Source organism: Tripterygium wilfordii, chromosome 19 (assembly GCF_013401445.1).
Source record: "Tripterygium wilfordii isolate XIE 37 chromosome 19, ASM1340144v1, whole genome shotgun sequence".
Taxonomy (NCBI): domain Eukaryota; kingdom Viridiplantae; phylum Streptophyta; class Magnoliopsida; order Celastrales; family Celastraceae; genus Tripterygium; species Tripterygium wilfordii.
In genome coordinates, this window is record NC_052250.1 from 13619457 (window position 1) to 13633337 (window position 13881).

General features: G+C 36.7%; 3 protein-coding genes and 1 non-coding gene across 9 annotated transcripts; 2 read left to right on the plus strand and 2 right to left on the minus strand.

Annotated features, from left to right (window-relative positions):
• Window positions 1–1549: 1549 nt before the first annotated feature.
• On the minus strand, window positions 1550–1621 carry TRNAC-GCA. Its single transcript has one exon. It is a non-coding gene; the product is annotated as a tRNA-Cys (tRNA).
• Window positions 1622–1669: 48 nt separating this feature from the next.
• LOC119985283 lies at window positions 1670–4599 on the plus strand. 6 transcript variants are annotated; one of them, XM_038829537.1, is made up of 6 exons: window positions 1670–1846; window positions 1924–2025; window positions 2385–2561; window positions 2651–2730; window positions 3429–3537; window positions 4286–4599. In XM_038829537.1, the coding sequence occupies exons 3-6, from the start codon at window positions 2481–2483 to the stop codon at window positions 4352–4354; spliced, it is 339 nt and encodes a 112-aa protein (XP_038685465.1). In that variant the 5' UTR covers window positions 1670–1846; window positions 1924–2025; window positions 2385–2480; the 3' UTR covers window positions 4355–4599. The 6 variants fall into 6 exon arrangements, 4 of the variants coding, with proteins under 4 accessions (XP_038685465.1, XP_038685463.1, XP_038685466.1 ...); XM_038829535.1 differs by having other exon boundaries at window positions 2434–2561; XM_038829538.1 differs by having other exon boundaries at window positions 2434–2561; window positions 4310–4599.
• Window positions 4600–4789: 190 nt separating this feature from the next.
• LOC119985593 (putative glucan endo-1,3-beta-glucosidase GVI) lies at window positions 4790–6263 on the minus strand. Its single transcript, XM_038829885.1, has 2 exons — window positions 6242–6263; window positions 4790–5730 (listed from the first exon to the last, which is right to left on the minus strand). Exons 1-2 carry the CDS (start codon window positions 6261–6263, stop codon window positions 4790–4792), a joined length of 963 nt encoding a protein of 320 aa, XP_038685813.1.
• Window positions 6264–10061: 3798 nt separating this feature from the next.
• LOC119985905 (beta-carotene hydroxylase 2, chloroplastic-like) lies at window positions 10062–12123 on the plus strand. The gene is made up of 7 exons (XM_038830374.1): window positions 10062–10607; window positions 10701–10760; window positions 10855–10926; window positions 11021–11155; window positions 11270–11395; window positions 11560–11616; window positions 11726–12123. The coding sequence occupies exons 1-7, from the start codon at window positions 10212–10214 to the stop codon at window positions 11798–11800; spliced, it is 921 nt and encodes a 306-aa protein (XP_038686302.1). The 5' UTR covers window positions 10062–10211; the 3' UTR covers window positions 11801–12123.
• The last annotated feature ends 1758 nt before the right edge of the window (window positions 12124–13881 follow it).

A 13881-nucleotide genomic window follows, 5' to 3' on the forward strand; every position in this document is an offset into this window, starting at 1 on the left:
CAATTAGGGCTCACCATTTGGCCCGCGGGCCAAAGCCCGGCCCGGTCTGAAAGTAGACCGGGCCTGGGCTCCATTTTTTGGGCCGGGCCCGGCCCGAAGCCCAATACCTCGGGCCAATTTTGGCCCGACCCAAGCCCGACATTATTTATATATATATATATATATATATATATATATAATATGTATATATATATATATATACACACACATACATATATATATATACATACACAGACAGTGCACACTGTCTGTGTATTTGTATATATATATACATATGCAGACAGTGCATGCACTGTCTGCATATATATACATACATATATATATATGTAATATATATGTATATATAATATATAATATATATGTGTATATAATATATAATATATATGTGTATGTAAATATATATTATTGCAATGTATGTGTATGTATATATATATATATATTATACACCCCAAAACCCTAAACCCCAAAACTCTAAAGGCCCTAAACCCTAAACCCTTAACCCTAAATGCCCTAAGCTCTAAATATCTTAAATCCTAAACCCTAAACCTAAGCACTAAGCCTAAAGCTATAATATGACCATCTTCTCATAAATGTTGATAAAATCTTAAAATCCTAAGATTTTATAAAATAAGTGTAAAATTAAACTATTTAAAACTATAGATGTGTATAATATAAAATTTAAAATCAATACTCATTAAGTAAAACTAAAATTATTTAATTGTGTTAAAAATATAACAGGTGGTATGTAGAGATAATAATTTAATTAGTTGACAAGTATAACATGAAAGTGGCTTTGGCTTGTTGGTTAGTTCAATACTCCCCTATCTAAAAGTCTTGAGTTCGAATCATCCTTAGTCCGAGCTTTATGGGCCGGGCCGGGCCTGGGCCTCATATTCTCAGTTTGGCCCCGCCCGAGCCCGGCCCGAGACCCGAAGAACTAAACCGGGCCAGGGCCTGCGCCCAAAAAAGCCGGGCCGACCCGATGTCGAGCCCTATCCACAATTATGTGTTTTAAATATGTCATTTTTATAATATTTTATTTTTCATCGATTACATTTGATCACATAATACTAAATTGTTATTTTTAATTTAAATCTATCATACAATGTGAGATAATTGTGATTTTTATTCTAACTAAACATGGCCAATTAAATCAATGACATCAAGAAAGTAATATAATAAGGTATCGTTTGGGAGTGTCCGACGACATCCATCTTCGTGTTTTTATGGTTTTTTTTTAATTCTCTTGATTGTATTTATGGCATCATCTTTTCATTCTCATATCTAAATCCGTGAATTAAACAAGACATACAGTATAATTGTAGAAAAGTTAGAGAACTGCTCAGATATTGGAATCCGGATACATTTGATTTCTAGTCTTCATGACCATGCAAACCATGGTAGATTGGTGTCGGGTGATGGAATTACTTTCTTGTATTTTTTTCAAATTTGTTAGTGATCACTGTGGAATAAACCATACATTTCAATGACAGCTGTTTATTTTTCCCCCATGACCAAAAAAAAAATATAAAAGATTATAACAAAAAGTAGGGCCCAACCGGGTTCGAACCGGTGACCTCTTGATCTGCAGTCAAATGCTCTACCACTGAGCTATGGACCCTATTATTGTTGTCGTTTTTCCAATACTTTATTTATTAATCTTTAATTTCAGAAAACCTAAAGCCCTTCCCTCTCTGCGACTTCCCGCCTCGTCCGCCCTCAGCCCCTCAAGCTCTCTCCACGCAGACTGGCAGGAAAAATAAGAGCAAGCCAACGATGGTGGTGGCAGTGTGGCATCAACTACGCTGTCCATATCTTTACCACTCGCTTCGGCAATCTCGTCGCTGTATCTCTCTTATACTCGGTGTTTATATGTATACCTTGATATCATGATCTTTCATTTCCTCCTTTGATGTTTTGCAGAAATTGTGTGAAACACGGATCTCTCTCCCAAGCAAGTCAAGAACATCTTACTCGTCTTAATCCAACACAATTGCGTCTAAGCTTTCATTCTCGAGCAACCAGGTTCGCCAATATTTATTTTTACAAGAAGAAAAACAAATAGAGTGGCTAATCTTGTTTGTAATCTGATTGTTTTTGTTGATTTATTTGGTTGTAAATTTTTGTACCATACTCCAAACTCCAATCATCATATTGGAAATGCTAAATAAGTATTGGTGCCTGAAATTGGGATCTTAATTTGTATTGTTGGTCAGATTTAATATTCCATGATTTGCCGACAGATTGCAGTCTGGAATTGTCAAATTATTTAATAATATACTTGAATTCAAAATTAAATTATAATCAAGCTGAAACTGTCAAGACAAGATCATGAATTCTGGTTGATTTCTGTGTTTTGTTGTGTTTCTTTTTGTTGCTTGAAGATACCGAGGGGATCTCACGGTGAATATTTGTGGACAACTATATGTGTAGGTGGATTTGGTCCATTTGGAGATGGTCTGAGACTGATTACCCATTATATGGGATTGATTGATAACATCCTGCATCGCTTGAAGTTTTCCAAGTTCTTGATGGTTGTGTTCGAGGAACTTGACAAAGAAGTTAGTCTTTCCATCCCAGTTTGATTTTATTAAATTCTTATTCTTAATCGTTTTAGATTCCTTAAGTTCCTATACAAAAAACATGGAAGAGCTTCTCGAGGGTTTGCTGCAACATGGAGGGCTTTCACTGCAACAAATGCTTGACAGAGCCATGGATACTAAAAACGAGGCAAGCCGTGTGATTATTTGCTTCTGTATCATCTGACCTTTATATAGTTCTGAATTTAAACATTTCATTACTTTGGCAGGTTTTCTTTGGGAGTTTGAACTCTAATTTACTCAGGAATTAATTAAAAAAAAAAACTGGTGTCAATCAAAGATGTTCGATTGAAGTTTCTGAATAGAAACTCTATGGTTGTTGCAATGAGGAATAGGTAGAAGGCCAAGTGACTCTTTTCTTGCAGTATTTATTCTACAATTTACAACTTGCACATGTACCCGTCTAGCTGGCTTCGTGTTCCAAATTCTTTTTTAAATGTACATAACTTATGGGGGGAAAAGAGATAATGTACTTGAGCATTTGGCTTTATTTATCAGCCAAGAAAAAGGTTTTTATGGCCTTGCGGGAAGGGAAAGGAGCTTTATTTTCTTTCTGTTCATGAAGGAGGGTTAGGGCTCTATTGATTGAAGCTTTCAGCAAAGGGAAGTAACCAATTTACTGAAGTGATGCTTAAATAGTTTTTAGGGATGGAATCATCCAATAAATTCGTATAAAGTAGCATAATTATTCATTTTCAGCCTTTTCTAAGAGTGAGTTTGGGACAAGGCTTGGATGATGATGATGATGCCAAATTTATTCCATTCTGTTTTTTCTTTCTTTTTAAGGAAATGATATTGTCTGAATTCTATATGAGAAATACTTTGCAGACTTGTCACTGCCTGTTTTGTTGAATGCTGTCCTGACCCAGAACCAGTCCTCACAGAATCAACGCTGGAAGAAACTACTGCAAAAAAGAAGGGTGAAAAATCTGCTAAGGTAATTTCTGACTCATTTCAAAAATCAGGTGATGACTGCTTGGTTTTTCTTGTTTTTGTTAGGAATCAGAGTGAACCACTGGTAACTTATCCATTTGTGTTTGTGCAAACATGTTTCTGTATATTTCGATGAATATAATTTTTATTCTAGACAGAAGAAAGGTTATTATAATGGATCTAGTCAGTCTCAAAAGAACGAAATACTTGCTATAGTTTTGACATTATGCTTCATACGTACAGATAATGGCTTGTACTTTTCTGTTAATCAATTTAAAAAAGGATAAACTTGTGATTGTCTTCAAGTTGATTGTGACAACACTGGTGGAAAGGGGGTCGGGATTAAAGAGACGCCATTTCTTCCCTCTGCATGTTGGCAATATAGTGACTGCTGAAAGATAAAATCTTTGGGTGGGAAGAGATTCAGAATTATGCAGGGGAAAGCCTATGCCTTGAAATCTCTCCAGCGGGTTTATAAAACAAAGAAACCCAAATATTTTGTTTGATATGATCAGTAAACCTGACTGCCTAATGCCAATATACTAAGAATGCGCATCTCGTCTTTATTTAAGCTATTCATTGCCGGTTATGTTTACTGGCAGTTTTGATACTTGGCTTCGGGCTGACCAATATGCTCTTTTAGGCTGCTAACATTGAGAATTCAGATAACTTGTTTTATTTTTTTTGTTATTTTGAAGTCTTAGTAACTGCAACATCTGCTGCTTGTTATTCCAATTATTTCTCTCATACAGGACCTTGCTTTGTCCTTTACACAGTACCACCAGAAAATTGAAGAATCAAAATCCTTGGAACTGCGCTAGATTTTACTGAAATGGGCTGCAGAGGACAGATGGACCGGATGCATTCCTATAGTATTTTGCTTATGATCATTGTATGGAAATTTTCAGGTATCGACCCATCACGATGTATTTGTCTTAGGTTTTGGCCTCTTTAATAAAATTTCTTACGGCCAAACGAAGAATGTATACTGCAGTTCTCGTTGATGGATTGAAATTCGTCCTGTTGTGAAGTAAACTGTTACTTGAAAACGGTGGGAATTTGGTTCTGATCGTTGACTTGTGAACTTGTCCTGTTTTATTAATACTGACTGGCTGTGCCACCTTTTCAGAATGGAGAATACATTTGTTCCACTTCGACTCCATTGAAAGCAAAGAATTTCGATGCATAAATTCAAAACGGGTAGATTATTTCTATTACAAGTTCGACTACGTCACTGTATCTTAGCTAGTTAGCAATTAAGGAAAATTAACATGGTAAACCTCTGTCATGTCTGGATGATATAGCCCAAAATTCTGTTCGGTACCAGCAGCTTTTAGATCTTCATTGAAGATCGCGAACAAATAGGTCTCGACCGCATTGGCTCTCTTTGGTGTACCAGAAGAAGAAGAAGCCACTACGTCATTGACGTAAGTTTTTGCATTATCAACGGTTGCCAAGCTACCTCCGCCGCCGCTCGGCCATCCAGTCTCAGAAACAACGACGTTAAGGTTCTGTCCGCCAACATTAGCCAGCGCTGCGTATACAGTATCGATCATTGCCTCGAACAGGGTTTTGTATTGGGACGATCCATCGGTCACAACCACGGTTGTGCTATTCCCCAGAGCATATGACAGTGGAATATTAGAAGGATCGCCATCAATAGCAAAGTAAGGATACACATTCACAAAGAATGGACTATGTGTAGAGGCCAAGAATTGCACTATTGGGGCTAGAATACTAGCTGAGTCGTCGGCAAACGCCCCGCTCGAAGGAGGAAACGATTTTCCGATGATTTTGAAGTGAGTGACAGTACTAACCGGCACGGCAACATTAGCTGCTTTAAGTGCATTATTTAGGTTTTGCATGGCGGCTAGAACGTATTGTGCCATAGGCCCTGGTATGACTTCGTTACCTGCAGTTACATACCTAAGTTTCACTGCAGGGACATAAGGTAAAACATTAGTGCTAACCCATTGGGTTGCAAAGGACGAATCTTGAGCGAGTTGTTGCAAATCTTCATTTCTGACTCCAAGTACAACTTCTATGTTGGAGCCTCCAAGAGCTTTCAGAGCACCCGGGTTTGGATCGAAGAGCCGAACTTTCTCGATGTTTCTAGATTGTAACAAGGCCACGACTTTGTCTGGCGTTGGAAGGTTGTCACCGTTTAGTCCATAGTTCACTCCAATACCTTGTGCACCTTCATCATCAACCCAATAGAAACGTAAACATAAACATAAACATAAACATAAATAAATAAACAAATAATTCCAATATGTAGAGATTAATTAGCAGAGTAAATAATTCAAGTAAATATGCACACAAAGAAGATGGTGCGGCTGACCTATTTGAGTGCAACAGGAACACGACCTAATAGTGAAAAAGAGTAGGAGTGAAAAGAAAGCGAGTAGGAGTGAAAAGAAAGCCATATGAGCAAGAAATTAAGGTGCAAATACAATGGAGTTAGATGTTACACGTTGGGTCTAATTTATAGGTACAAATTTGTGTGTACATATATATATATATGGTATAAATTATTAGTCAATTTTAATTAATTATTTATTGAAATCCTAAATGGTAGCATGCAATAAAATCTAATTATTTATTGATTGAAATCCTAAATGGTAGTGATTTAGCATGCAAGTATGGAGATTCTTATTACGTGGGTCAAGCGTTATGATTCCAATTTCGTATTTAGCGCAAGTGTGTACTATGTTGTTGACTTGTCGTCATATAATTGATTATGGTTTTCGTTTCACATTATAGCTTTTTATGTAAAGATTTGTTCATATTCTGAAATAAATAAAATTAAGTAGACTAGGCATATATGACTACATGAGGATATGGATGTCAAAAATACCCATTCCTGTCGAGTACCCGCATAACCCGCCCCAACTCAGACGGGTATGTCCCGTTAATTAACGGGTTGGGTATGGGTACGAATTTTTTTATGGAGAAAATAAGCAGGGCGGGTACCGGTATGAGTTTGTCAAAATCTAACTCGCTCCATACTCGTCTATTATTAATTATGTATACATTATATATAATATTTATAACTTATTTATATATATATATTAGTTATAATAAAATATCTAATTTACAATCTTAAAAGTTTAGCTTACTCTATAATGTCTCAATTGTGCAACATATCATATTAGTTATAGGTATGCACTGTTCTCGAGTCACTTTATTTCAATTGATTATTTACGCCTATTCAAAAGCTTTCTTTTTGCATGTTACTTTAAAACTTTATTTGTCATAATCATAAGTTCAAATTTTTTTTTCAATTTATTAATTTTTATATTTACTGTTAAAGGTTGCGGGCCGGGTAATAGGAGGGATTACCCGCCCCGATGGGTATGGGGATGGGGTAAAGATTAAAATATCCAACCGATATTTTAGCGAGAACGGATAAAGATTTACCTAATGAGGACGGGTAAAGGGGTCCCCGACCCAAACCCGCTCCATTGACATCCCTACGTGAGGGCTAATTCTTTATGGAAAGAGTGATACGTGATTTTTTTATTTTTTTTAATGAGGAGGAATCCTGGGATTGATATATGATTATTGTACTTTAAAGGGTCAGTAGGCCGCATAAAACAACTTTCTCATTCCCTCAGAAAACCCCATGATTTATAAATCTTTTAAAATAAATTATCATTAGTAACAAAGTTTCTCTATTTTTAATGTGATTCTCGTGGGAAAGTAGTTGTTATTTGTTGATATATATAGAAAAATATTTTAAAATAAATTACCATTAGTAACAAAGATTCTCTATTTTTAATGTGATTCTCGTGGGAAAGTAGTTGTTATTTGTTGATATATATAGAAAAATATTTTAAAATAAATTACCATTAGTAACAAAGATTCTCTATTTTTAATGTGATTCTCGTGGAAAAGTAGTTGTTATTTGTTGATATATGTAACAAAAGATTTAAAGTATAAATATTTGAAACGTGACAACGTCGTTCAGCCTCCAATAAAATCTTCACACCAAGGAAAAGAGAGAGCACACTGTCCATGCACCACAAATTTTATGTAAAAGAACTCTCCAAATCGAAACATAATTGCATGGTTTTAGACTCTTTTTTATTCAGTGCTAATCTATCTAATTAGCCAAAATGTTTTCCTATTTTGTCAACCAAAAAGTTGACCACTGAGAACCTGTTTAATTAAAGAATCATAAATTTAGGTGTTCAAACCTATCAATTGGATTCGTTCATTCTCCAGTCAAACTAGTACTTGCTCTCCATCTCTATAAATATTACTGTAAATACTATCCATTATTCTTTTCTCGATCATATAACACAACAGAAAATCACAAAGTATTGCACACGAAAGAGAAACACCGTGGAGTTTCTCGAGCTATGTGAAACTCTTGTTTTACCTTGGCATATTAATTCATCTATTTGTCTTCTGGTTGTCTATATTGTTTTACTTCTGGATAACGTTATCGGAACCGACCTACGCAACGCCTATAATAGCCACTTCACATCAAACACCCACTTCAAGCCCCTTCACGGCTTCACCCATTATGGAGTTCCTAAAAGAGTCGCAGAAGTGTACTTTCCCAAGAATGACCGGACACTTGGGCCAGATATTGAACTTGCATCGGAGAGTTCACATTTCTCCAGTGTCGTTTGGACGATTTCAGGCTCTACATGTGTCAACTCCGATGACGAATGAATCCTCTCCACGTGGAAGACATTAACATATCCAACAAAGGTAGCGATTATTTGAGTCGATACGTGGCACAATCTAAGATCATGTGAAACTAAACTAAAAATCCAAATAGACGAGAGGTGCATTGCGATTCGCTGTCATTTACTTCGCAATCCAGCGGCAGCCCATCTACCTCACATTCTCCTCTCTCATTATGACATCTGTCAATGTTCTCCGATTCACTCATAAACCTCCAATTTTATATCCTTTGTACCCTTCGCTGGTTTTATAATTACATGTTATATCCTTCCATTGCCCTCCCCAGTTCTCCATATGTTGGAGAGGTAGGCTAAGCTTCACCCCCAAAGAAAAATCCATAACCCCACGTCTATGGAATTTGAACCCATGACTGTTGTATAGGCTAAAAATCATCTTCTTGACTTTGTCAACAAAATATGATTAAAGTCTAATAAGTTAAATTGACTAACATGCTCATGGCCTTATATTGTGCGTGCAGAGGCCCAACCCAATTGGAATTGGCCCACAATCCATTTCACATATAAAGATGAAATTCAATTACTAAATTTTAACTTCTTCATCATGACATGCATGTGCATCGGCCCATTGTCCCGTAGACAACTCACAAATCTCACATCACAACTTGGTTTGTACTCCTCGTCTCGACATCAAAAGTCTCTTCTATTTCGACTCAACTTCACTAACCAGTCAATCATAGGCTAATTTTAAGCTTCACACCTAATCCCCTCAATCAATTTGATCCTGTCTTATAGCCAACCTTGTAACTTGTGCCCACGTTCATTTTTGGTAGTAGGCCGTACTTTTGGATATCCCTTTTTCCCAACAATCATCGAGTCTCCTTTTTATCAGAGTCTATGATCCACTCTGTAAAACCTACCGCGGAACTTGCACCAGCCCCACCTAAGAGGGCAAGCAGGTGATTCCAAGATTCTACTTTACCAACTAATCATATCAGACTTACCAATAGTCACACACCTTCAACAAATTACCTTCCTTCTAAGACAGCTTCGAAACTTGTTCTCTCATGACTGACAATATTTCCCAATGATCGTTTCTCCTTCATATAAACACCCGACCATCTTCTTGAAGAAAGTAAGTCCATTACACTCAAGGGCGGATTTAGGGGGGACTACACTAGGCTGTAGTCCCCCCAAATGTTTGGTAATTATATATATATATATACTTACACATATATACACGCACATATATATATGGATACATGCATACATACATATACATATACATACATACTTATATAATTATACATAAATAAATTAAAATACAATTATATACATGTTCATACCTAAATATACACTAAGCCACCTAAATAAAAACACACTTTGTACCTACTCTCTTTCGTTGGTGCAAGTGTGTAACCGTGTTTCTTCGTAAATTCGTCTTAAGAATCTCAACTAACAGTAAGCTTACCTGCATTCTAATGCACATTCTTGATATTCAAGTTTACTGACTAGATCGTTAGAGCTTTTTGTTAAACCCTCTCGGTATTAAAGATTTCCAATTACCTTTATTCACTTGTCTTACATATTACAAGAGATTCACTTTGACTTTCAACTATTGTAATTTGAGCCTACAAACTACAATCACCAAAGTCTTATCCTGTCAACCAGATTACTCGTCAATCCCACTCATGAATATATTTGTGCTGTAAGATACTTGTTTTAATAAGAAAATATATAAACGACGATTATTTTTTTGTACTTTTAGAGTGTTATTCTTGTAATTTAGGGGAAAAGAAGGGGTAATTTCTTTTCGTGCGTCCTCTGTTTGGAAACAAAATATTTAATTCCGTCAATATCCACATACTGAAGATGTGGTTTTCGTGCATTTAAACCTTCAGTCGAAAAGCCCAGCCAGCCTGCTAGAGTCGACCTGAAAGGCTGGAACTCTGTAGTCTCTACTCACTCGTTGTCTTGCCTTGCTTCGTGCTACAAATTTCGTGCTTCATCTCCACCTCCTCTCATGGCGGCTAGTCTCTCGACCGCCACGGCCTCCGAATCCTTGCGGTTCCTCCCTCTCACCCACCTTGCTTCGAAACCCAATTTCACCCCATTTTTCAGCCCTTCAATCCGCTTCCGAAACAAAATTTTCAATAAGATTTCGAAGAGACCAAGCTTAGCGATCTGTTTTGTGGTGGAGGACAAGAAACAGGGCGTCCCCCAGATCGAGGCTCAAAACGAGAAGGAAGAAAACTCGGAGCATTCCATTCCCCAGATCTTGACCCCTCGCGTCGCTGAACGATTAGCTAGAAAGGAATCGGAGCGGTTCACGTATCTCGTTGCAGCTGTCATGTCCAGTTTTGGGATCACTTCCATGGCTGTCATGGCGGTTTATTCCAGGTTCGCTTGGCAAATGGAGGTACACAATCAATCAATCTCTTTATATGAACTGAACATATATGTGTATACATGTATATATAAATGGTTTGTAATTGTGATTGCTTTTATATAGGGCGGAGAGGTTCCTCTGTCTGAAATGTTTGGTACATTTGCCCTCTCTGTTGGTGCTGCTGTAAGTCTCAGTTTTGATTGCGAATAGAGACGCTACGATTACGTTTTCACCAATTGATTCTTGGAATTGAATTGGGTTGTTCCTCAATTTTCAGGTGGGTATGGAATTTTGGGCACGATGGGCGCACAGGGCTCTCTGGCACGCCTCCTTGTGGCATATGCACGAGGTGCGTTCTCTGTTTGGCTCCCGTGAAAATATTTCTCAATTGCTCATTTTCTCATCAACCAAACTGAAATTTATTTTCTGGGATTTCGTTGCAGTCTCACCACAAACCAAGAGAAGGCCCGTTTGAACTAAACGATGTGTTCGCCATTATCAACGCAGTGCCAGCCATAGCTCTTCTCTCATATGGTTTCTTTCACAAAGGCCTTGTCCCCGGCTTGTGTTTTGGTGCTGTAAGTCTCCTTCTCTTCTCCCCCTCTCTTCTTATTAAATTGATTAAATCCTTGATTAGCGGTTTCATCATTTGTTAATGCTGTTAATAACCTCTCTTTTTTGACTTGGAGCAGGGGCTTGGAATTACAGTGTTTGGTATGGCCTACATGTTTGTCCACGATGGTCTCGTTCACAAGAGATTCCCAGTGGGTCCCATTGCCAACGTGCCTTATTTCAGTAGAGTTGCTGCAGCTCACCAGGTAAATCATGTATTACCAAGTTTTAGCCACAACTATTTAGCGGAGATGGTTAACTCATATACTCGAATTGGGTGGAACTCAAGTTCAAACCCCCACTCCCGTTTACCTAAAAAAAAGTGTTTTTGGTGCCTAACCGGCAAGGATTTTGTTGTTTTTGGATGTAGCTTCACCACTCGGACAAATTCAATGGTGTCCCATATGGGTTGTTTCTTGGACCAAAGGTAGAGGATTCTCTTGACTCTACACCCTTTTTTAAATCATGTTATTAGATACTCCATTTAAAAATGTTTTGTAGAAGTAGAAATAATAAAATAATGTTTTGGGTTGCAGGAACTCGCGGAGGTGGGAGGAGTAGAAGAGTTGGAGAAAGAGATCAAGCGAAGAACCAAGTCATATAAGAGTTAAGGATCCATTAGTCTCCATGGGTGACTAGTTTTGGACCAAATTACAGTGTAGAGAAACTATCAAGTCTATTGGGCAATGAGAAAATTGATCTTTGATGTAAGATTTAGGTGGAAAAGCATTTGAAATTAGGCTGGAAAAGAGGTTTCATTCTCTTTCTTGTTGAATTGTGTATTGAGTTTTGAGTCCAATAGCACTAAAAAAAAATATGTGTGGTGGGTGGTATGTATCTGCCACATAATGGTGTGTGCTTGATGCTTGTACAGACTTACGCAGTTGACTAAAAATGTTGTTATAACAAGGATTAGTTGTAGAAGTAACAATATGTTGTGTGATCAATCTTCTCACTCAATGGACCTTTTTTTAACACTAAATTCTTCGGGATAATGATTACCCTATACATACATAATAAGATATAACATCTCTACTTTCTTTTTCTTTTTTTTCCGGACACAAGTAAGAATAGATTACAAATCACACCAATCCAAACCAAAATAATGATCTGGAGGATCATAATCACTATCCAACCAACACTGAAACTTCGTGAGAAAATAATTAAGAATGCTGTCGGAGAGTCTCCTAGTCGTGGCTCATTTGACGAAAGCATCCGCCCAAACATTCTGATATAACATCTCTACTTGCCTTAGGTCTACTCCCCCAAAAGTTCCAATAAGTCTCGGGTCATCATCAAGCATGAGAGTCCTAAGACTCTGGCCTTGTGGTTTTCAACCTCGTCCTCTCAAGGGTCTCGACTCTCGAGACTCGAGCCTCTTGGATTGGGATTTTATAAGGTGGATAATTGCCTATTTTTTGCTCTATGTGAATTTTCAGGTATTTCAGGTATTTGGATCGACTTGATCCATTTTCACCACGCACCATGGTAAATAGCATGATATAGGACCATTTGGGAAGTGTGTTTTAATTACAATAATACGGATTAGTAGGATTGAAATTTGCAACGTTTGTCAGAATTTGATGAAAAACATCATGTTGAGTAGGATTAGTTGCCTACAAATGGATCGTTTTCTATTGTTTAGGGTCTCAAATGGATCGTTTTTAGGGACATTTTAGTAATTTCATGTTTTCACATTTTACTTCATTTATGATTGTAGCCGACCTTAGTAGTCATTATATTCTAGTTTTATGAAATATATCAAAACGCTAGAAAATTTCCTCTCAATTTTTTGTGGATTCCAATGTTTATCATTAATCAAACATTAATTTAATTCGTTTGTTGTTCTGCCTACGTCATAGCAGGATGTGGATCTTACCAAATTTAGTTAGTCTATGATATCTATTAGTTGAAACAGTGATGAAATATGTTGATGTGGCCGCTGCATAAAAATTTTGTTTCCTTGAAAAGAGGACAATGCAAGCCAAACTTATTGGGTTTGGCATGCAATTACAAAGTGTCAGGTTCACCTAACATAGACGTAAATACAGAAAACCATAACCAAAAATAGACTTAATTCAAGGGAAGGCTAACAAGTTAGGTCGAGAAAATGCAGAAAAATAACTTCAATTTGGTAGACAGGAGAGTAGCAAATTGAAAATGACATGTAGTTCATCTGTTTGGTAGCCTATGGGAGCCCAACAGATTTATTCCATTGATAGTTTTATTTCTACTCTTTTATCTCAGAATTCATTGTTCAAAATTTATTGTTTTAACATAGATTCTATTGTTTTATAAATCACAGTTTAAAATTCATTATATTAGTTCTGAATTCATGTTTTCATTTGTTTTTGAAATTTCATTGGAAAAAACAATGGAATTAAGATTTACCTAATAAAACTCATCAACAATAAATCTTGTTAGAAAAAGTTTTATGCGTTGATTCTGAATATGTAGTTTTTTTTTAAAAAAAAATTTAACGTGTATTTTGAGGATTAAAATGTTTTAAAATTTCGTTTAAAAGACATGGGATACCTAGCACTACATAGCAAATAAAGCATTGAATTTTGGTAAACAAAGAAGTTGGGGGTCCTAAACTCATGCATTGGTGATACTAATGAAAGAAATTGTTTTGATACACGAATATGTTGCTTACAAGTAAAGAAGACAATACATTCCAGTCTTAGAAAGT

Coding starts and splice junctions, on each gene's coding strand:
- LOC119985905 (XM_038830374.1), top strand. CDS start 10,212: ATGGCGGCTAGTCTCTCGACCGCCACGGCCTCCGAATCCTTGCGGTTC. Junction 10,761..10,854: donor CCCTCTCTGTTGGTGCTGCT/GTAAGTCTCAGT, acceptor CTCAATTTTCAG/GTGGGTATGGAATTTTGGGC. Junction 10,927..11,020: donor CCTTGTGGCATATGCACGAG/GTGCGTTCTCTG, acceptor ATTTCGTTGCAG/TCTCACCACAAACCAAGAGA.
- LOC119985593 (XM_038829885.1), bottom strand. CDS start 6,263: ATGACGACAAGTCAACAACATA. Junction 5,731..6,241: donor GACGACAAGTCAACAACATA/GTACACACTTGC, acceptor TTGATGATGAAG/GTGCACAAGGTATTGGAGTG.
- LOC119985283 (XM_038829537.1), top strand. CDS start 2,481: ATGGGATTGATTGATAACATCCTGCATCGCTTGAAGTTTTCCAAGTTC. Junction 2,562..2,650: donor TCGAGGAACTTGACAAAGAA/GTTAGTCTTTCC, acceptor AAAACATGGAAG/AGCTTCTCGAGGGTTTGCTG. Junction 3,538..4,285: donor AGGGTGAAAAATCTGCTAAG/GTAATTTCTGAC, acceptor TCTCTCATACAG/GACCTTGCTTTGTCCTTTAC.